At 38.1% G+C, this 24,527-nt stretch overlaps 1 protein-coding gene across 9 annotated transcripts in view; it reads right to left on the reverse strand.

The window, feature by feature from the left end:
• Window positions 1-24,527, reverse strand: part of MAGI2 (membrane associated guanylate kinase, WW and PDZ domain containing 2) — a 721,242-nt gene that overhangs the window by 145,997 nt on the left and 550,718 nt on the right. For all 9 annotated transcript variants that reach the window (XM_018068096.3, XM_018068097.3, XM_018068094.3 and 6 more), the window contains 3 exons: window positions 11,126-11,183; window positions 4,716-4,837; window positions 2,502-2,684 (listed from right to left, as the gene is read on the reverse strand). In XM_018068096.3, the coding sequence (XP_017923585.2) occupies window positions 2,502-2,684; window positions 4,716-4,837; window positions 11,126-11,183 (363 nt within the window). The remainder of the gene's footprint in view (window positions 1-2,501; window positions 2,685-4,715; window positions 4,838-11,125; window positions 11,184-24,527) is intronic.

The following is a 24,527-nucleotide window of genomic DNA, read 5'->3' on the forward strand; positions in this document are numbered from 1 at the left end:
ATACTGTTTCAGTTTACCACTATCATATTTGGAAATTACTTCAAGTGTTCATATCTATTTTAGATGCCACAAACATTAGTCTGAGATTCTCCAGCTACTTTACATTAGAACTCAGTGACTTCTAACAACGAAGACATTTGAGACCAAAATTTGTTCTGAGATGTAATTTTGTATGTTTGGGGATTATAGAGTTATTATAGAGTGATTATGTATTTGAATTTACATTTCTGTTTTGCATTCTTAATATAGTTGAATTAGTTACCTCAGGAAAAAAAAATCAATGTTATTTCTATACATTTTAAAGCACCTTTTTCCTATTTATTCTCATCCATGTCTACAATACTCATCATCAATAGTATTATGAAATCTGTATTCAATTTCAAGCTAAAAATTTAAGTAAGTTGCAAGGATACCTGCTTTCCAGAGAAAAGAACTCCATATGAACAAGTTCACCAATTATCGGCCCAGGTTATTCAGAAGGATTAACAAGGAAGTATATTTGACTGGTGCACCTGAGAATGCTAAACCACGACAAACAAGGAAAAGCACTCATGTCATGTATTAGGTAATATGAAAATATTAGGGATAAATGAATTTCACATTACTGAAATCTTCTGAACTTCAGGAATTCTGTTGTATAAGCTTAACAAGCTAATTTAATAAATTTTGACTTTGGGAACCAAATTGCATTAAGTTAAAATGGCAATAAGAAATGAGAATCAAAAAAAGCTGTTTTTTATAAAACCAGTGCAAACAACCTACTTCTTTCTTACATTTTACTTCATACAAATTTTCTGTTTATCTTTTTGGCATTAGAAACATCATGCCAGCTATAAAATAACATCTGAAGCAATTTTTTTTTTAATAATGCTTTTCACAACCTTCACACTTCCTACTTGCCAAGTCCTGGAAAGTCCTACAGAATAAACTAGAGTTCAGAGTGATTTATTCTGACATATGATAGTCCAGATCACCCATCTACTATGATAAAAGAAGGATGAAAGGAAATTTCCAGAAACATAACTTGAGACTATTCCATCAGCATTATTTGTGCCTATGTGTGTCTCTGTGTCTGCCTCTTGTACTGTAACATACTAAAAGGATCTTGCTCTGCTGCTGTGGTCCATCCACAGTGATTTGTTATCACAGTCTACAAAATTATCTTCACAGTGAATCTGGCGACTACTTCGTTTTCTGCAGAGGCAAGAAAAATCCCAAACTAGCAGTTCTTTATTTTAAAGTATTCATGAGAAATGGAAAGGTAAATTCTGCACATTTATCTCATTATCAATGTGCAGCCTGACTTATTATCTGAGGAAGAAGGATTGCTGGGGCGGATGGTACAGAGTGACAGGGCTGCACAAACACAGGACTTCAGTCACTAGTAACCAGCTGCAGCAGTTGAAAGCCCAACTGTATCTAAAGAACAAAAATCATAGAACCATAAAATGGTTTGGGTTGAAAGGGATCTTCAAGATCATCTAGTTCCTATCCCGTCACCATGGGCAGGGATGCCACCTACTAGATCAGGTTGCTCAGGGCCTCATCCAACCTAGCCTTGAACACTTCCAGGGATGGGGCATCCACAGGTTGTCTGGGAAAAAATCTTCACCATGAGAGTGGTAAAGTACTGGGACAGGAGTCCACAGAGGCTGTGGAATCTATGTCCTATAAAATTTTCTTAAGTCTCATGAATGAAGCCCTAAGAAACGCGAACCAACACAAAGTTAGCCCTGTTTTAAGAAGGAGGTTAGTCACTGGAAATCCCTTCCAACTGAAATTATTCTATTATTCTCTGATTGTCTTCTCCCCCAGAAGATGTCAGCTTGCTTGGAAACTGACTTTATCTTCCTCCAACAGTTTCACTCATACACAGACCTGACACGACCAGACAAACCTTTCAGACAGTGGTTTGCAATCTTTATCAATCTGCAGACATGAAAATATTCCCAGTGGTGGTCCAGATCTTCTGAGCAGCTTTAAATCTCTTCAGAGGTGGTTTCTTTTCTTTTGTTAGTTCTCACAGATTCTTTATTAATAGGACACAAATGCCTATGTGCCATAGGCCACATTGAAAACTCTTGTTTTGGTGGCTATAATGACAACAATGTTGGATCAGACTCAACAGATTATTTTGAAACGACATCCTTTCTAAATAAATAAATTTGCACTTAGTAGTCTGTGCTCTCTCTGCCTATCTCTTTCCAGATTCCCCTTAAGTAAACAGCATATAAACCAAAGAACATCATATCCCATTTTTATGTAGGAGAATGCAGACATCTTTTCTCCCTTAAAATACTGTGAAATGAGAAAAATAAGCTACTTGGCATTTATTAGAAAGGAAAATTACAAGAAAGTTTTACTGAGAAACTTACCTTTTCTACATATTGAGACAAAAAGTTATATGGAAAAATGTATCTATTCATGGAGACAGTGAGACTCAGAAATATATTTCTCATTCTATTTCTCATACAAAAGAACAGAGGAACCTTCTTAATTACCTGTTTCCATTTTCCCATCTTGTGCTGCAGGCCCATCAGGAATAACACTCTTCACCTGGAGAAATTCATCTGGCTCGTCCCCACCAATGATGGTAAATCCAAAACCCATGTTGCTTTTCTTAAGAGTTGTGCTGAGGAAAGTCCCCTTCAGCTGTGATGCATCACGGGTGAAGAGTGGTTTTTCTACATCAGTCAACACAAACAAGAAAGACAAAAGTTCGGATCTATTCACAACACAGCAGGGACAGCAGACAACAATATTGGCTGACAGAAAGTGACAGTGTATGAAAAGCAAGAAAACAAAGGGTGCAGGCATTCCAGGGAAAATATTTGTGAGTTCTTGTATTAATACAAAACTTAAAACATATTTCTTATCTATGGCAGATCAGCCATAAATGGGGAGTTATAAATATTCTTTCATATTAGAAATACATTTAGAAGTGGATATTGTGTCACTAAAATAATTACAACAATAAAAATGATCTGTGAGGTAATTTAAAAACCTCTTTCCTAACCCATAAATTCTGCTTTGTCTACAAAGTAATACATTCTTCACAATTTCCCTTCCAACCACAATGAGGAAAATATCCCCTGTGAACATCTCATTCCATTTTTTACCAAGAAGAGCTAAACATTAGGTGAGCTTTTCTCTCCAGACACACAGGGGTTTTGGCATCCAACAAGTGACACACACAACTGCTGTGCAACCTCTGTGTCCCCTCTCCGCGTGCCTCGTGTGGTGTGGGTGGTGGGGGGCTCCCCGTGCTTCTCTCCCATGCTGCACGTGGTGAGGAAGGGTTGCAGGAAGGTGCAAAGGTTGTGACTTGAGCTGCTCTGGCTGCAGCTGCAGCGGTGGGGCTGGTGGGCAGCGGAGCACGTACCGTACAGCCTGCGCGTCCCGGCGGGGTCGCGCCGCCACTGGGACAGGTCATTCACGCTGCGAGACCTCTTGGGGGCGAGGCGCAGGCGGGCAAATTTGGGTCTAGGTAAGGTTGATGAGGAGCTTGCTACTGTTGCAAAGGAGAACAAGCCTCATTCTCTGGCTGTAACCTCACGTTAAAGCTCATTCGTCTCTACCAGTACTGTTTGCTGCTTACACAGCTCATTTTAAGCACATTTATTTCTATGTTACTAAGTGGCTGTATTCTTGTAAACTCCTATAACACCATGCTTGAGGCTTTTAACTTAATTGATGCTTGCTAGATGAGCTAGCTTAGAAACATACCAAACATCAATTAAGAGTAATTTACAGAAAGTACAATTAATTATTTCAGTGTTGCCAACCTCAGGTGCTCAAGAGAGAGTACATTCCCAGGGACAGAATTTATGATTTTATTTAGAAAATTACTTTAGGGCTCTTATCATGCTTTCAGTTTCTCAGCCTTTAGGAAACACTAGAGTTGACTTTTCTCTTTCCTCTGCACCTCTGAAACTTAGGCATTTTAGGCAGCTCATGAGTCCTGCAACTATTGGAACTCAGACATTTAAGGGAGAAAATTGTTAGGATATAGGTGATAAAATTGTGAGAATCGGCAACACTACTCTTCTAATCACACTATTGTTGCCGGTGTATTTTGGTGCTGAAAAAATCTCCAGGAGCAGTTAATTAGGGGTGAGATAAGAAAGGGTTTATTCTGCCAAGGCAAGATGTTACAGGACGCGCGCCAGCCAGTTCCTGAGAGGTTACATTTTATAATACCATCCATCCAATCCCAGATGTGCCCACCCTGTGTCCTTTCCTCTGGTCCGCCCTGGGTCCACCTCCTTGAAATGGGTCTGGGGGTATCTTGGAACCCCCACTTCCTCCCATCTTCAGCATCATCAGAGCACAAAGGGTACATAGTTACCTAATTCCTGACCTATGCTGTGGTTTAGGCCCAGATATGCTGTTCTGTCAACTGTCTAGGCCTTGCCTTGACAAAAGACTAAACATTTTCTATTAGATTTGGGGCTATGATAGGGAGGATAGAATGGGGTAAGAGGGTTAAGGAACGTATAAACAAGGGTGCTGGAGAAAGGGAAAGGAACAAGGGACAAGGGGGGGTGAAAGGTTGCTGCTTTTAAAACTTACTTATAAAACTTACAAGTCTTACAAATATTAGAAAAATAAAAAACCATTAGGGGCTTAAGGCATCACTATGACAAAACCATTGTCACACAACCAGAAGAGCAGGAACTTTCATCTTAACTAAGATAGCTGACACAGTACTGTACCTCGGAAACCTTGGGCCTGCATAGGCTTTGTTCCAAGTTCTGCGTTGGGCATGTTATGCTGCTGTAGCTTCCTTTTTGCTTCTAGGACAGGGTTTTCAAATTGAGTTCTTCTGTTTATGTGGCTGGAAAAAATTTGGTTTTGATTAAAAATTCGGTTCAGTTGGGGAAAATGATAAAATAATGTATGTGACTAAGGTGTGTGCAGTTAGAGTGAACTGTTATGAACCCCCAACGGGCCTGAGCACGTCCCTTCTACTCCACACAGCTTTGTAGGGGACAATCTGTGCTGCATAATGAACACCACTGAGCAGCGTCCTATCATTTCAATATGCCAAACTCTGCTACAGACAAATGGTTTTGATCAATGGGAGAACATATTTAACAGCAGCACTGCTGAAGCATGCTACAGCAACAGTTTTTCATGTCTTCAGCATGAGCACTGTTCTGTGCATGATTCAAAGGCTCTGATCCAGTTTTGTGCATTATTATTGGTCAGCTGTAAGTGAAATTACTCCATCACTTACAGCAAAGGAAAAGCCTAGAACACAGACTGCTCTTATGATAGCAACTTAGAAATAAATCTAACACAGAAAATAAACTGAAGATTATTCCTTTCTAATACTATGGTGTATGTCTGCTCAGTTGTACAGAAAAATTGGATGCAGAAACTAAGTCAGGTGGTAGATTAGAAGTACATAGATCAGTATATGAAATATAAGAAAAGTTAAGGTACATATTTTTTCTTGAAGTTTGACATTTCCTACGATAGGTCATTAACTACACCTCTGTAATTACACCACTATTTTTCTATATTTTGTTTAGAACTACTATCTTAACTACATACATCTTATCATATTCTTGATTTTAATTCTTTAAAGCAAAACATTTCATCAGTCACTGAGCAATCCGACAATCCTGTCTGGGGATATGTTTCACATGTTTTCTGAAGAAGGCAAAACAATTTAGTAGGCTGCATGGAACAAATCTGAAAGATAGGATCACAATAGTATCACAACTAAGAAAAGGGGCTTGTGTTTCCAACACTCTTATGGGGAAGTAAATACATTTGTACAGAAGGGTAGGCTTTCAAACGTGCTTATTTGTTCTCAGTGGGCTACTATCTATTGAGTTCTGAAAATCCAATCCCAATCACGGGCTTTAAGCACTTGGAAAGGTGACTAGGAACTTTTGAAATGCTAAGATCCTAAAAGGGTTGAATATCTTCAATTTTCATTGAAATGACCTTTTGTGCCACATTAAGCACTTTTCAGGTTCCTTGGGATTCTGATCCTACCAGTGCTTCAAAGAAAGTAAGTGGAATCACCATTAGGAAGTGAGGTAGAGGAAAGGGAGTAAGTCCTATGGGAGTGCGATACACTCGCTAAATAGAATTTAGTGGCCAGGGTTAATGCAATGAAAAGACTTCCAGTCATGTAAAAGAATATTTGATTTAATGAGACAAAGTAAATGTGATAACTCCTAAAGTTGCTACTTTGTTCACACAGCTGTAAGTCATTCAAGTGGCTGCTAACTTACTTTTGTACTCTAAAATTTTGATTAATAGTTTTCTTGTAAATTTTAGCCTACGCTGCAGACAGAAAAAGTCCCTTTCATTTCTTTCCTTCTTCAAACAGGCTGTTTAAGATGGTGGGCTTTCCTTTCCTAGACTTTTGCTTGTCATTTCTATTAATTGTCAGGGTCTTCTGCATCTCAGTCTATTGCAAACCTAGAAACTTATGATGGAAGGGAGACAAACTTTCCTAGGTAAAAATAAAGAAAGACAAGACTTACATACAATAAATAAGGTAATCCTGAACTACTAATATAAGCATGAAAAAAGTACATTTCATGCTACCACCTATCATGTGATGTATTTCCATATTGTAAAGGAAATACTACTTTTACCATTACACAAGACAGTGATAACTATCACATGAAATACTACACAAAGTTCTAACCACCATGATCAAATAAAATGAATTTATAGGAAAGGTTGTATTTACAGGAAGACCAGTGAAAGAGAGTCTTCTATGACAGAAGATCAAAGAAGTTTTAGCTTTTTATTCAAGTAGAATTAATTCTGATATATAAATGCATTCTATGAATATATTTGGAAGTAAATACTAGAATATATTAAAGATGTCAGGATTTCAGACTTGAAATCTGTAGTCTTCTTACAAGGAGAAATGGGAAGTTACTGAACAGCTCCCAGTAAGAGATACCGGGTACAATTTCTAGCTTGTTTTATGTTAGCATTTGATAACGTTAAAACCATGGTTGCTACAGCATAGGGATCATATCTTCTTTAGAGGCTTTAAAGTGTCCTGGCCTGTTCTTCACCTGCCCTCTGAAAGAGCATGGGTTTCCCATGGCTTTTGTGCCACATTCTGCAGATGTAATGAGTACCCAAGATCAGACTCCAGATCTTCACTTAGGACCTTGAACTATGCTTAGTGTCATGTTATAATTGCAGGGCACATCTCAGTGCTGCAGGAGGGCTCTCACAGACCTAAGTTCCAATTTATATGTGGTTCTGTGATATAAAAAAAGATGGGATTTTAGCAAATATATAATGTGCCCACGGCTCTTGGAACAATAGTTACTGTGGCACTGATATCACAGCTAGAATTGGTTTTCTACTGCCTATCTACAGTTTCTAGGTAGAGTTTAAGTTGTAGTTTGGTCCATTTACACAGAAATGTCTTTGATAACAGCTATCTTGAAAGTGACACTTTGTCCTATCAGGTCAGATAGGAAGACTAACAGAGATACTTGAAACACCTCAAGTTGTTGGTGCAATCTTAATAATTTTTAGCTTCAATTTATTCCCATATTTTTACAGTTTTTTTGGTAGTGTACAGTTTCAAAAGCACAATGTGAAATTCAAAAAACTGCACTAAATATTGTGTCAAAGAGGAGTCAAAGAAAAGAAAATTATTCTGATAATCAGTCATTTTTATGTCAGTAATAATGGATTATGCTCCCAGACTGATGATACATGAAACATGTCCCTTTTATGCAATTTTAAGTGCTATAAAGCTTCATAGATTAATCAGAAAAATAACTCCTGATGAGTTTACCTGAGAAATAAGTTATTAAGCTAAGTAGTTCTCTTGAAAGGATATTCTAGCCTTTCATCTAACTACTTGAACATCATACAAAATAGATATTACTAACCTATGCCTTAATAAGACAAGCCAAATGTGAGTTTTAGAGATGGTTACAAATAAGTGCTTTTGTGGTTAAAACAGATTTTGGATAGTAGTCAAAAATTTATTACTCAGTGCTCATAGTATCTAATTCAGCGAACAATTCTAACTTCAATTTTCTTCCCTTACTTTATATAATGCATATTAAATCTGACAGCCTAATCCAAAGACTAATCCAGCTAATTTCTCCTAGTGCCATTGTGGCTGTACAGGAGGATCATGCAGCCTTTTGTTTGCTTTCTAGTCCTGGGAACCCTGAATTTCCCTCTGCAGACAAGAAGGGGTAGCTGGTACTGCTGTCTTCTGTTAGCTCACCATATCTTAACTGGGGACAAACCCTCAGAGGTAGGATTTACTTTTGGGCTGCATTTACTTGTGATGTCAAAATACTATCTCTGTGTTATGAGAAGGTACTATTAGCACCAGCCACCCTATAAGACATCTCATGAGTCACTGGGGCCAGACTAAGTTGTTTTTGTGATGGAGGTTCACATTAGATGTCCTTAACTGAAACACATCCTTAGGAGATTTATGGGCAATAGTCCCTAGTTTGCAGACTTTAATTGATGGCCAAGGTGCTGAGCCTTGACAAAATGGTAGCAGGTCCAAGCATGTGCACCAGCAGAAGGAGTTTAATCTATCTCCTTTTCTTACCTGCTTTAATGTATGGGGTTTTTTTGGTAGTTTGTGACTATAGCTTTTGGAATTTTCTATAACCCAACAAAGTAATTAGAAGGATCAAGATGCCTAAAAGATGGACATTCTAATGCATAACTTAGTCCCTAACTCCACTTTACATTCACATTTTCCAGTTAATAATACTTTATAATGACAAAAAGACCTGAAATAACCTTTTCTATTTGAGTAGTAACAGAGCATTTTCAGAAACTGAAAGTCAAGGAGGTATATTTTTCCAGAATAACTACCTGTATGGCTAATTTAGCTGTTCAATTAAGCAGCCCATGTCTGGAGATTGAGCTCTGTGTTGTAGTTAATCATCCTTAAAGAGAGAAACAATCTTTTGGCAATTAGAATACTGAAAGACCCAGTGCATTCTAATAACTACTTTCTCTCCATAGCCCTGCATAGCTAAGTGCTGCTCGTTCTTAGTTTATAAATTAGGACCAGTGTGCATGAACGTTAACAAACCTATAGCAAACACTTCTCATCTATGTCAAATGTCTACACCTTACAAATGAAGTCTGGATCTGCATAATAAGGCAAATCGAAATTATAATAAGGTCTCACACCTATATTCATGCATAATTAAGAGAGGAAGTTATAATGGAGAGCCTTTTTCTTAACAGAATTTGCAAATATGTTGTGATTAGTCTTTATTAACTTTACTAGCAAGAGGTGTTCCTTTCTTTACTTTGTTTTGTTGGGGTTTTTTTAGCTTTGCCTCTGGCCTCAGAATATTTGAGCTGAGCATGGCTGCTTCTTGTAAGGTGAAAGGGAGTCTGTCTCATTGCTCATCCTTACAAACTTCCCATGGGATACAAGAATCAGTGAGCAGAGTACAAGCCTTTCCTTCACTGACAGTTTTGTAGGCCTGCATGTAAACTTGGACTGGACTTGAATGTGTGGAAGTTCGTAATCTTGCTTTTCATGATTTACCCTGTTTTACGACATAATTAAGAGAATTTATTGTAATCTGATTTTATCTAGTTAAAAATCAACTCATCTGTTGAATATTGGTAATAAAAAAGGTGTGACTGTTACATTTTAGCAGGAAAAATGGAAAGCAATCTCTGTTTCAAACTTATTGAGCTCAGACAGCAATTTAAAGTGCAGCTATGTTTTACTGTCTATAAAACTCCATTTGAATTTAGCGCGGTTGCAGTTTTAATGCCATTCCATGAACATTTATTCCACTTCTAAAAACCTCTGAGACTGCAGTAGGTTTGATGTATCTATCCACAAATCTTATCTGTGGTAGGATTAAATAATTTGGCACTAACAGCCCTAAAGTGGGTAATTGCATGGTAACATCTGGGCCTGGTGCCTTATGTCTGTTTACCTGTGGTTGGACATGAAATGGAAATAAACACTTGCTCCTTTTCTGACTCTGCAGTGAAGTGTGAGCCTCCCCAGTGCCAGAATGCCTTGGGCCATGCTGACAACCAAGTGGGGTCTCAGCAAGTGATTAACGGACAGAAATCACACAACACCTGTTACTGACCAAAATACACTAAACCCACTGGGACAGAAGACTTACTTACACCCAGCAGCTGCATAATTGCACATGCAGAAATCTTCAGGGAGCTAAGTACAAAGAGATATGAGAACTCCAGCCCTCACCCACTTTGGGACATCATAAAATAACTTGGGCAGAACAAGAGGGAGTAATTTAATGGTATTACTTATCTTTTTGCTTGAATCTGGACTGACTAAGCTGATTTGGGCTGACCAGTCGGAGCAGGTATCACAATTCTGAATCTAGAGTCACTTTACATGAATCTCATTCACTGTGTTAAGGTAAAAAGCAGAGAAATTAATCTCTCAGATTTACTTATTCTATGCATGAACTGGCCAGGTTCTACCGTTACCTCAAACAAAAGCTTTCTGTTGCCCTTTGCACAGAGGAACTAGATTTTTTTCTTGTTTCATGACTAAAATAAAATCTGAAAAAAAATGAAAGCAAGGATTGTGCAATGAAAATAGAATTTATATTCTCTTCTTTTCAGCTGCACTTTTAAATACAAAATAAAACACAATATCCCTAAAATTTTGTATGCAGCATATAAATAACCTGTCTTCTGCTACAAACAGTATAAACACCTGATTTGCAGCAAGGAAGGACTACCCAGAAATGGATCTTAACTGAGCTAAAATGATTATGCTTTGCTCCATTTATTGATTAACAAGGTTTCTGCCTCACTGGATATCCAAAGCTCACATAGAAAATGCAACATTTCTTTAATGAATATGATCTTTGTACAAGTATCAGCTGGAATGGTACCATGAAACCAGACCCTGGAGAAAGAAAATGACTGAATGCCTGAGTCACTGATTTGAGACACATTGAATGTATTTGGACACATTAACTGCACTGAAGACTGAGAATTCCTGGTATACCCTTAGTTTAATATGTCAAGTAATTGTACCCATTCCTTGCCAGGTTAAGCATTGCAGAGGATACCACCATTGCAGAGGTTATAACATATTAATAGCAACTTAATATTGAACTTGGGAACTTACTCAACATAATAAGTGCCATAAATGGGATCATCAATTTTCTCCCAGCCATATGGAAGCTCTGAAAAACAAAGAGTTATCTCTCTCAGTAAATACAGTACAGAATGCTAAGATTTCTAATAAAAAAATTGTGGATCTTTGCTAGGTATTGAGGGAAATAACTTGATAGAGGAATTAGATACAGTGACCAAAGCAAATGCCAAATCTTGAACACACCCCATGGCAGCCACAAGTAGTAGTATCTTGAAAATTGGTATGCAAACACAGATATAAGTCTCTAGAACAGCACATTTTAGTTGAGCTCCTTTATTGTTCAAGCAGTTGTGCCAGCCAAAAACTGTAGCACATCTTGTGTGACATCACTCCCAGAGAAAGTGAGGGCATTCAATTTTCCCAAATACCTACACCCACAAAAAATACTTTGCTTTTTGAGATTTTTTCCTAGGAATACTGGAAAAGTTGGTCTAGAAGGAACTAAAAGAGTTTTCCTCCAGCCATGTAAATACAGTAAGTATACTGAAATGTTCCCGAGAAGTTGGTAATATTCATCTTACTGTGACGGCAATTCCACAGCCTCCAAAGGCATCCTGTTCCAAAGCTTAGTTATATATCAGGGACATAGGAGTACATAGCAGTACATGGAAGTACAAACCAAAATAAGATATAGTGTCCTCTGGACATAAAGCTAACTATGTTTTGCAGAAACAGAGATCCCTAAAACATTCTGGTATGAACAACTAAAGCTTAAGCACTAATGTAATGATCCTGAAAATTAATCTGTGTTCATGCATAAGCAAACTGTCACATATATATTTATGTACATCCATACATATTATATTATCACTCACACTGAATGCTTAAACCATTATTATACTGCCAACAGAACTTCATCTTGTGTTTAAAAGGTACCAGACAGATGCAACAAGTATCTCAGTTGACATGAACAGAATGAAAACCTCAGTGCCAGATGTGATGATTCTGTTGGAGGAGACTCACAAAAGGATGTGTATTCCCACCACGCACAGGTATTGATTTCTGTGCAGTTGAAGACTATGGCACAATGTATGGTAAATGGTATTGAGATTCTCTAAGAAAATTTGGTTCTGGAATTCTCTATCTCAGATTTTTTTTTTCTTTTTATACTCAGTTGCACTTTTAAAGTAACTGTTTGGAGACAATGACTACTGAACTAGACAGAACAGAACTGATGTAGATCATACTGAACAGTCATTAAACTGGTCATAAGGAAGTACTTCTGGATGACTTGAGCATTTTTTCTTTACACTGACAATGTGAATAGACAATTATTGACATGCTCAAAGAAGCAAATGGGAAAGCAAAGACTGACTGACAAAAGGGAGATTAAAGAGTTAAAAGACAATGTCAATCTCTGCTTGTTACTTCTTCCTTAAATGCATTTGTAATAGCTGATCCTTTCTAGAGTGAACCTGCTTGGACTGCTGTGGTATTCATGCCGCATTGCCCTCAGAGGATGCTTCTGGACCCTATTCCAATCCTGCAATGAAGGATTTAACCTTCTGCCAGAGACTGGCAGATGAGGAACTCCACCTCTCTATGTCCACGTCTCTTGTACTGAGAGCTCTGGGAGCCAGCACTCCAGCTGTGTCTCACCAGTGCTGAGTAGAGGATCATTTCCCTTGATCTGCTGGTCCTTCTCTGCCAACTGCAGCCCAGGAGGCTGCAGTCCTGCTTTGATGCAGGGGCATGTCACTGGCTTATTGTCAAGACACTAAGCACTAGAAAGCCCTAGTGATGCTCTTCCCAGATCTGGTCAGAACTTGAGTAAAAACTATAGGTGTTCGACCGTACAATGGTTCCCACAAAGCCCTGTATATCTTGGGACAAGACTGTGTAATATAAACCATAAATATTCAAAAATAAAGAACTTGATGCTCAAATCCTGTATTGCCCCTGCAGTAAGTTTCATTGCCAATGCATGCATGATAAATAAGGTAAAAATCTGCTACCAAAAATCATGTTTTAACCAAACCCTATAATATAGGATGAATATAAAGTAACAATTTAAATACTATCAGTACATTTTATTTTCATGTAACCTTTATTTTCATGTAACCTAATTAACTTAATGTTGCTTTCATATGCCCATCTAATGTTATGTTTCCTTAGAGAGAAGTGAGGCAAGTATTGGTAAAACCTGTACATAAAAATACACACAAACAAAGATGTACTCCCCCACACACGTGTGCATAGACCCCTCTCCCAAAATGTATTAGTAGATGTAGTTTTTTCCAATTATGAAATAAAAAACCCCATGTTTTGCCCAAATTTTAAAGTAGGTATTTTTCTATAAATGTATACACTTTAAAGTATATAGATGCAGATGACATATTTTATTTTACATATTTATGAAAATCTGAAATAACTTGAGGATTCACTATTAACCTATTGGCCTATTTTTTCCTAAAGTAATACGTAAATGTTTTATAAACTGGCACAACTATTGAGAAGGTAAAAGAAAAATCCCATTTTCTAGTGTAAAAGCCTGTAAAAATTTAATGACTTGGACAAATTACAGAGGACCCGCTTCTGTGATTCTGTGATTGAACCACTGATTATGTAACATCATAAGATAGTCACGGGTTTAGGAGAAAAATAAGATCACCTTCATGTGCCATAATAAACCCCATGTAAGGCTATGCTCTAATTTTATTTTTCCATTTATGATGCAGTCTATAAGCAATGTTTAATTAAAATTCTGTGTTGACCAGTAAAACAGAATTGCTAGAGCACAAACCCCAGGCTGCTGCCTGTCAAGCACGGAAGATAAGGTTAGTGGAGTGTAGTTTACTACAGAGGTTCTATAAGAAGAATATTCTGCTACATTAGCTTTCAGGAGCACTGTGATTATTTTTCATTACATTAAATAGTGGCATCTATTCCATTTTTTACTATTGAAGTGAAAGATTACAGGACAGAAACACTTTAGTGCTTCATAAAACAGGAAGCTAAGCGTTTGCCATATTAGGGATGAGGGCATTACAGTTTCCCTTTTTGATTTCACTGTGCCCAGGGATGATCATTAGGGATGCAAGTGAATAGTAAACATTTGTAAAAGAGAATTGTTATAAAACACTAGTGAAGGAGATTACTGATGGCCACCACGATTTAAACTGGGAAGGGAGCTATATCTTACAGCTGATACTCATTTTGTAGCACCACTAAGCTCGTTCATGTACAATTTTTGCAAGTACCGGTTTCATGAATACTGTGATATAATATGAAGTCTTCATCTTCATGAGCTCAACACTTCTACCATTCATGTATTTCAAGTCTGTTGACTCCTAGAGGCTTTCTCCATTCAGAAGGAAAAAACTTAAAAATCTACCTTCCCCAATCTTCAATAACTGTACTAGGTCCTCCTATCATCTAGTGCAGGGCCTGTTCAGGAATATTTACAATAAATATTTACAAATAATTTGTAAATATTTACAAAATCACCATTTAAAAATCAGTAATAGTTTTTGCAGTGGTTGCAATGCTGACACCACGACTGGATGTAAAGGTGCTAGATAATCTGTATAGTATGTTTATATCCTCCAGTTTTCACATTTCATGCTTTATTCCTTAGTAGAAAAGCAGCATCTAGCCAAAGCCAAGCAATAATAATAAAAAAAAAAAAGACCGAAGAGGTTCTGCTTATACTAAGACACTTTTCTCAGTAACCACCTGGGTAAGCTTTTAATTCAGAAGGAGCTGCACTTCTAAAAGTTAAATCCCCAATGGTAATGAAAGCCTTCGTATTTTCAAGGAAAGAAAGAAAGGAAAGAAAGGAAGGAAAAAAAGGGAGAAAAGAAAGAAAGGGAGAAAAAAAGAAAGAAAGGAAGAGAAAAAAAGAAAATAAAAGAAAGAAAGAAAGAAAAGGAAAGACTAATATGAGGTCACTTTAATAATCAATTGTAGTGCCTTCTCATCACAGACTGCTTATGCTAATGGCCCAGATGCTCTTATTCTGCCTTCTGAAAGCTGTTGCATTTCAGAATGATTTTTGATGGTGCCACTTAACATTCTCTGGGGACAGAGGAAGGAGTACATTTTGGATCTCAATGTGCCAAGATGAAAAAGCACATTACCAAGCCCAAAGATTAATTTTTCTGAAGTTTATCGTGTACTAACTGTGTTAAAGGGAGTCATAAAAACCTCTCAAGGTTTCAGAACAACAGCCAGCATTGTGTCCCTACCTGATTGACAGGCTGGAAAGAAAGATTAGAGCATATTTTTTGACTCAGCTGCAATCAAAATATTTGTATAGTACAAAAGAATATAGCATGAGAGAGAAAAAAAAATATAATGCCTACTGTTACTTAAAATGTTATCAGTAAGGATGTGGAAGTTGTGGAAGTCAGCATGAGTTTGGTTCACTTGCCTTGTTAACACCCAGGCACAGGCGAGAAATCCTTTTCTAACGTGTATATTAGACTTTTCAGAAAAATACTATCTTTTCACTCAACAGCCTGTGTTTGTTTTATCTCTTGCTTTCTCCCTTATCTTTTCTGTCTCCCTGTTTCAAACTCAGCTTTGCCTTTTCAAGTCAGTTACCTACTACAGAGGGTACCAAAAGAGCTGGGTTAAAAGTTACAAAACACCATGCAGCTCCATAATACAATGCAGTGTCACACTCTTCCAGTTTCTCTAGGAGATACAGTCTTTGCAAATATTTATCTGTAGGTCTAAACTGGTGTTCCTCACTACACACCTTACACAAAAAAACACATTGCCTGTAATACCTGAGTCATAGCACACAGATTCTCAGGGAGTGGATGCTGCTCCTGGCATGCTGTGCTGCTCCCTCAGGAGCTGAAGGTTGGAGATGTCTGGTTTGAATACTTCTATTAGTGCATGCCTATATTGCCCAGATGACACATGAAGCACATTGTAGTTGTGCTGCGACTCCTGAACACTCTCATACAGGAAAAAGAGGATAACACTGCTCACTTAAAATCAGGACTTAACCTAGTACCCACATACCTGTGTGAATTCTCTCAGGTCACCTATCTGCATACCATCTGGGAGCTCCAAAAACAGCACAAAAATTGACAGGTATATACTATGGTAACATTCTTTATACTACCTCAACAGGTTCTTCAACTCAGCCCTGTTTCAAATGTCACTGCCTGAGCTGGCAAATGCAGTTACTAACATGGACTTCTCTCTGCCAGCATACAAATCCAAAGCTGTGAAAGAAAAATATTAGATAAAAAAATTGGAAGTTTAATTGTTCACTGCCTCAGTGAAAATAACTAAATAGGCAGGATGGACAATTCCACCTCAACAGCAAGAAACAAATTCACTATTCCTATCAGAGAAAACTTAGGGAATGTACCACCTCCAATCAAGCCATATAAGCTCTATTTCAATTAAACTCATGTTCTCCAACTGCCATTCTCATACCAGCAAATTTTAGAGTCATGACTGTTTATGTTCTGTTTGTAATCACAAAGCATTCATGCACAATTTATTCTCACAAATAAAATGTCATTATGCAAAATTTCTACTTACACAATGGAAACAAATGTCTAAGTAACACTCGCATCTGATAAATACATATTCTTCCTTCTGTGCAGCTTGTTCTGACATGCTACATCCTTAATTGTGCAGAATGTAGATTACTAAATATTACTATCGATTCAATAATATTTTTCCCAGCATTGCTACCAAGTGAAATATTGCCAATAGTAGGGATATTTTTTAACATTAGGTGTACTTGATCCCTCTGACATGCAGAACCATGTAACTTCTAATCAAGATTTGCATTAATACAGTAAAAAATTATCAACTGAATGACTGGGTTTTAACTATCAAAAAAGAGTCCATAAAGGGCTTGTTAGCTATTAATTAAAATAAAAATAAAAAATACTAACAATAATAAGTGGGAAAATAACTTATACAATAACTTATATAATAACTTATCTAGATTACTGTAGGCAGTGTCTGAGATGTTTTCCTTCATAAAGGCTTAATAAGGAACTTAATTTTCAACAGTTTAGTGGGCAATAGCTGAAGCTGGTTAAGAGTACTCTCCATGAACCTTTCCAAGAGAAAGCTAAGAGTTTCTGTTAAAAGATTCCAAACAAAATACAAAATCCTGTTTTTCATGTGTTTATAAAGAATAGATTTAAGGAAAGCAGAAATACTGAAAAAATATTATTAAAACTTTAATTTTTTTTTCATTAAATCTTGTTATCCTTTTGTCTTGTTCTCTGTCTTTACTCCTTCATTATTTGTGCTGGGTACTTGGTTTGTATTACAGAACTTTTGGGGAGAAGGAAGCTTAAACCAGCTCCTTGTTGATTTCCCAGTTCCCACTAAAGAGACTGGTGTTTTGCTGGGGAAGGAGAGACCACTAGGAAAGGCTGAAAAATCTCACCTTTTAGCTACAAGTTCTTGCTCAAGAGACTGGATATGAATGCAGCCAGTCTCCCCTGGAAACAGCAGTGTGCCTTAGCTTCCAAGAATAGCTTGGGGTTATTTCTGAATTCTGTGTTAAATTACACATTATCTCATTTCTAATATAACAAGAGGTACATATAAACAGAGTCACTGCAACTCTTATCCTCACAGTTCACAACTTTAAACTACCTAATGTGGGCCCTGTTAGGAATTAAGTCACTTCAGGATGAAGCTTTGTGCAGAATGTGAACTTTTTGTAGAAGCCCAACACATGCCCTGGTGGCTGCACACCCACGTGCTGAGGAGCTGTGGCAGCACTGCTGGTTGGTTCAAAGTTCATACATGCACAGAAAAGGGACCATCACCAGCACATTCATTTTACCAGCAGAAAAGGAGCCCCGAGTACATCAACTGCATCCTGTGTTATCAATTTGTATTCTTGAAGTTCAACAGATTTGCTTTGTGCCACGTACAGCTCCACCATGGAAGATTCTGCCTTTGAAACTGATTTTATCAACACAGCTGTTTTATGCTATATTCTTTCGACTTTGAAAAAAAGCAGACTGAAAAGAACCACTCTTTTTGATCTTTTGTATGTTCAAATCTTTCAGTGCTTGTATCTCATTACTGACTGTATCAATTCAGCCTTGTTACAAACCAGTGTTTTCTATCTAATAAATGCCTGATCTCATGATGTTAGTCTTTTCTTCTATTTGCTTTTCAGTCTCTTCATTTATTTATACTATTTCCTTTGCTGTTAAATGTCTAACAGCATACCCTGTGAATTTATGGAGTCACTGAATTTACTGTTATAAAATCTAAAACCTTCTATTTGGCTACTGACCTAAAAAGACCCATATAAAAGTATGTAGCTGCTAACAGTGTAGGCTAGACCTTATGGGAGGCTGCTAGGTATTCTGTTACCAGTATCTCAAATTCATATATTTGCTTCAACAACTTTAGTTAGCTGTTCACCTCTTAACCTCTTGTATAAACAATAAAAAAAGTCCATTACCCTGTAACAAACCCAAATGACACCTTTCAATGCTATTTTCAGTGCCACACTTTACTAAGGGAGAAACAGGAATACCCTCAGCCTTTCCTCACAGGGCAAGTGCCCCTGCCCCTGCCCATCTCAGTGGCCCTCTGCTGAACTCACTCCTGTGTATCACTGGGGTCTGAATATTACAGATGCAGTCTAACAAGTCAGTTCCCAGCCTGTACTGTCGCAAGACTTTTTTCCTGCCCAGGTGTAGAACTCTGCATTTGTCCTTGTTGAATTTCACACAGTTTCTGCTGGCCCAGTCCTCCAGCCTGGTGAGGTCCCAGTGGCAACTCTGCCCTTGACCACATTGACTGGTCCCTGTGGGGTCATCTGCAAAGCTGACTTTGTTGCCTCCCTCTGTACACTGAGATGTCAAATAGGACATATTCATCTATAAATCACTTCAGTACTCCTCTTCCATAGGCCATCAGGTGTAGCATGGCCCATTAGCCACCCCCCTCTGAGCCTCAACACCCAACCAGGTTTTACCTGCACAGTTTTCCATCCATCTGGATTTTTAATATCTTAAATGTGATACACAAAATATTGTGTCCTTGACTTGAGTAAGCCAAGGAAAATGTCATCCACTTCTTCTATTTCTTCCACATTTTAGCATAGCAAACAAGCTGGTCTGGCATGATTTGCACTGGGTAAATCCACACTAGCTGTTCTTAGTGCATTGGATATGGCTGGGATGGAGTTACCTTTCCCCACAGCAGTGGTTGTAGTGCTGTGCTTTGCACCAGGAGCTAGAAAGGTGTTGATAACACACCAATGTTTTGGCTACTGCTGAGCTATGCTGGCATCCCAACTTTCCCATCTCAGCAGTTCGCTGGGTTTGGGCAAGATCTTGAGAAGAGGCATAGCCAGGACAGCTCACCCAAGCTGACAAAAGGGATATTCCATACCATATGATGTCTGCTCAGTAATAAAAGCTAAGAGAATGAGGAGAAGAAGAGCATTAATTATTTGTGACATTTGTCTTCCAGAGCAATCGCTGTGTGTGCTGAAGCCCTGCTTTCTGGGAAGTAGCTGGACATCACTTGCTGGTGGGAGGTAGAGAAAAAAGTCTTTTCCTTTGCTTCCACACGACCACTGCTTTTGCCTCTATCTTGACCTACAATTTTTTTCCCCATCTAATTTTCTCCCCTTCATCCAGCTGAAAAGGGAAGTGGTGGGCACCTAGTATCCAACTCACCACACTCAGTCACCACCCTCTCCTTGAGATGTCTAGGAATGTGTTCTCAGAGGACTCCACGTATCATCAATGACATTGTCAGGGTTTGATGCCTGCCAATGCTCTGAGTTCCTCTGCCACAGCATCTTGAACTTCACTATTTCATGGCCACTGTAACCAAAGCTGCCGTTAATTATCACATCTCCTGTTAGTTGTCCTAGTTAGAGCACCCAGGACTAGTTCATCACTGTGTGGGTGTAACCCAAACTGTGTATTCTACACCCTCCATGTAATTTCCCAGGAACTGCTAACAACAGACGACTTGCAGCAGCTGCCCAGAGCACACCTGACCCCTCAGGCTATAGTTATGGGTGATGTTAACCCCCCTTCTGGGAGTCATTAGCACTTCCACACCCAGCCTGAGGGGTCATGTCTGCTAACCTATCTCATGACTCACATCACCCATTGAGGAACTCTCCACCCTGGGGGAGGTACTGGGCATTCCCATTTGAACCTGAGTGTATATAATCTTGGGATCCTGGGACTTCTGGCCCCATTCATCAGATCCAGAGGAGGACCAGAACCTCAACGGGACTGCTACCACCACTTTTGACCAGACTGTGATCACCACCCTGAGACCAGCACTCTCACCAACAGGTTTTCCCTCTCCTTTTACTTTGGACTCAGGGGGACCATGTGGGGCTCAGCACAGGGGCCAACGAACACCACTCTGTTTGTGCCCCAGGGTGCTGGGTTATACATCTGGGTTTTCTGGGTTAAAACCAATTGTTTGTCCATATAATTGTATTTATTGTATTATTTTTATTAAATTGTAACTCTGACTTATAATCTCTTTTGAGTTGGGTTGATTTGTCTTGCCAGTTTACCTTTAAAACAGCACATTAGTTCATAACAGATCCAGCTGTGCATCAGTCCTCATTGGCTCATCTGGTACCTGTAACAAGAGCTTATTCCCCAAAACTGTCAGAAATCTTGTTGCCTGCTTGTCTTCTGCCTTGCTGCCCCTCTAGCAGATGTCAGAGAGTTTAAAGTCTCCCATGAAAGGCAGAATCTGTGATCAGAGACTTCCTTCACCCTGATCAGGGGATCTGTAACAACAACTCACCATGGCCTCCTTTACTGTCCTCTCCTCTGAGCCTGCCCCACAGACTCTCCATGTCCCTCCCACTGGAGACCTCCATACAGCCAAGCTGTTCCTCTGCACAGAGGAAAACTAATTCCTTATCTCCTCTAACCATCTTTCCTGGTCAAACAGGTTATTTTGCCGTGTTTCTGAATGATTTTTTAAATAATAACACTGAGCTTTAATTAAAATTTCAATCAACATTAGAAAGCATTTGTTTCAAGACTGCCTTTTTCTCACTGGGCCTTGGGAGTTCCAAGTCAATGTTTCAAAGTAAAGCACATAGAATAATGCTTTCTGTTTTTCTTTATTTTTTTTTTCCTTCCTTGTTATTACACCAAATGGTAATTACTTGATTTTATTTGACAGGTCAGTGAGGTAAATGGAGAGACATATTATAAAAAGAGAGAGAAATACATAGCATTTGTAGTGGTAATGGAAAAAAAATAACCAAGAACTACTTTGTATGCTTACAATGAATTGATTATCTGTGGGTGGTCCACAAATAAAAAGCTATCCTGCCCAGACTTTTAAATTGCAAAGGTATGTTACTTATTTGTGATGCGCTGCAATTGCCTCAGAGTCATCAGATACTGACCTTGGATGGAAATCTGAGAGCAGATTAAATTCACTAGTGCTCTGATCAAGTACAATGTATCTTACATTTCTCCATTTTATCTCCAAGTGGCCAATGAAGTTGTATACAATCAGATAGAAGAATCCTCCTCAATGTACTTTCTATCTGATCTGTTCCCATGACTACTATGCTTTTTAATAATATGTTTTTACAGTTCTGAACTTAGCTGGATATATATCTAATGCAGATACAGTAGTTGTTTAAATAGTATTTGATGAAATAGATAAATCAATACAATTGATGAGAAAGACTACATAGCACTTTGGAAAATTCATGTTAACACTGTATCTGCTGAAGCAGAATTTCTTGATTTATACTAGTGAAATAAGATTTGTGTCTGCTTTTGTCCTCAGTGGCTTCATTGCCTTGTCAAGGGTGAGAACTTTAAATGTCCCATCTTTTATTACTTTTTGCTTTGTTGCACAATAGATAAAAAGTTGCTTTGGTTGCATGTAACTGCTTTCTGAAAATTCTTGTCATAACTTATTCATCATTATGCATTAGTTATATTTATGAGGACACTCCATACTTTAAACATTATGTTAAAAAATCCCTTGTCATTTGAATGACAGGGAAATATGTATGAGTTTAGAAGCTTATTTTTCTTTATTTGAATTGTAATCTCATCTGCCAAAACTCACTCTCAGTATGGTTCTGTGACAACATTAGAAAGGAACTTTGCATGAGAAACAGGTGCGTGGTCCTTTGTTAATCCACCAGACACCAGAATGTGTTTGCATTCATAAGGGCACTTTGCAATTGTGTCCGATTAATACACTGACTTGTGACAATGACAAACTAATCAGGTTTCTAAGTAACTTTTCCTTCAAGACTTTATGTGCTGCAATGTTATAAAAAGTGACAACACATGTATTTTGCACTCCCTTTACCCTCCTCTCTTCCTTCTCAGTGTAAAAGCTTCATAAGAGTGAATAAAATATCAACCCCAACACTAAAGAGGGGATTGAGAGGGTACTCTGTTAGAGAGATGGAGATGGAAATGGGACAGAGAGATGGAAAACAACAGTTAATTGTAAGAGAGTGTCTGTTCACTTTTCTCATCAATGTGCAGCAATGGATTATTTGCATGTCAGGGACTTCCAGTCATATGGCTGCCTTTATCATAAGCATCAACCCAGAGAGATAAGACATCTGACTTTCACAATACTGATATATGCAATTTTGGAATCAGCAACTGATCTACAACAGAAAGTAACCTTTTCCTCAGTGTATGCCCTTGCACTGGTATTATATAAATTAATTATTTAAATTAAATCGCTTAATTTTGATTGCATTTGTGGTTAATAGTTGAAGATAAGTCTCCAAATTGAAGCTGTACCAACTCAGTGGCATAATAAACAAATTTCAATTTGAATGCCTCTTCTCCTGTCAGTCTTTTAATTTCTGCTCTTTACTGTACTTCAGTCTCTTCAGCTCCTTAAATATCAAGGTCACTACAACTCCTTAAACAAAAGAGACCCTCCAAACTGCTTCCCCTACATCTTATCCCAAAAGGTGTATGGTCTACCACAAAGTTGCTACAGAATAGACCCTACAAGAACACTAAACATAACAGCTGAACAGATCTCTCAGTGCAGTATCTCATTTCAGCCTAGCTTTGCCTGACTCTGTTTTATGCCTTTCTAATTCTTCTGTAAACCAGCTTAAAAATAATCAACCAGAAGCATATAAAGACATGCCTTTTACAGACTGACCTTGTGATACTTGATTGAAATTTTTTGAGGATTTTTCCCTATAGCCCATGAGAATAATTCAGACAGAGTGATTAGTCTGGGTCACCTCAGCGTCAGCACACCCTGTTCAGAAAGCTCAGTAAGAAGGGCAGCAGCATGACCTTACTGACTAGAGCCTCAGTTATTTTAAAAAATACATGTATGAGGGCCTAAAGGAAAATATAAAAACTACTGTTCAACCAAAGCTGCTCCTAAATCAGCAGAGTGTATCAGACAAACTGCAGAAATTGCAAGAAGAAGAAATACTTTTTAAGATTGCTTTTGTTGTTGTCTGTAACTATACATAGTTGTGTAATAACCAGGGAAAAGCAAATAAGCATAGAATAGAACAACTTTTAGTTGCTGGTTATATTTCTTTTCATTCATTTGCAGTCTCCATAAAACTTAATAAACTGTACTGGTCATCTGCAGGTAGAACTCAGAGGATGAAAATTTTACTGAGACTTCTATATTGGACAGGTGTAGACACTATTATCTTTAAGTCAAGCAGAGCTGGAAGAGACTTGATTTTACATCTCTCTTGATAGGCACTCTACTGCTCTAGAAAGTTGTGCTGGGATTATTATCCACAGCTTTCAGATGCAGCAGAATGGGCTAAACTAAGTCTATTTGTAATTTACGATGTATTCACTGTGTGCACTTATCAACAGCTATTTATGTTTTTCCTGTGTGAACTTTAATTATTTTGAGGAAAATGTTATATACCTATTGAACATGTGTGCTCAGTTCCTAAGTTTGCCTCTTGTGATGAACTGCACTCAGGACTTGTGGATTTAAACCAGCGTTTATTTTCTTCCTTGATATGTAATTAGGTGCTTGCATTTGACAGGCTTGGTTAACATCTGGTTCACTGGTCTATGCTCACAGAGAAAGATTATTTCTGTATCATGGGAAAAATAAGCCTCCAATCTGTTATAAGAACTCTTACAAATGCAGAGAACTGAATGCTACATGCATTTTAGGTGCATATTTTTCTCTGCTCCACTGACAAAGAAAGTTGTGCAAGTGCCATGTTTGTAAACAGGTTCGGTCAGAGCACTTCAAACACCTGTGGCAGAGGCAGGCTCTGCCAGCCTTTTAGTACACAATAAAATGATAAAAATGTATTAGCTTTCCACTTTGCAGTTGCAGTTCTAATTACACAAGGCAGCTGGTGCTGCAGGAAAATCTGTACTGTTTAACAGTAAAGGAATTAAAATGGAAGAAGTGAACATAGTGT

This window comes from Manacus vitellinus, unplaced genomic scaffold, assembly GCF_001715985.3.
Source record: "Manacus vitellinus isolate BGI_N305 unplaced genomic scaffold, ASM171598v3 scaffold_13_pilon, whole genome shotgun sequence".
In the NCBI taxonomy this organism is placed as follows: Eukaryota; Metazoa; Chordata; class Aves; order Passeriformes; family Pipridae; genus Manacus; species Manacus vitellinus.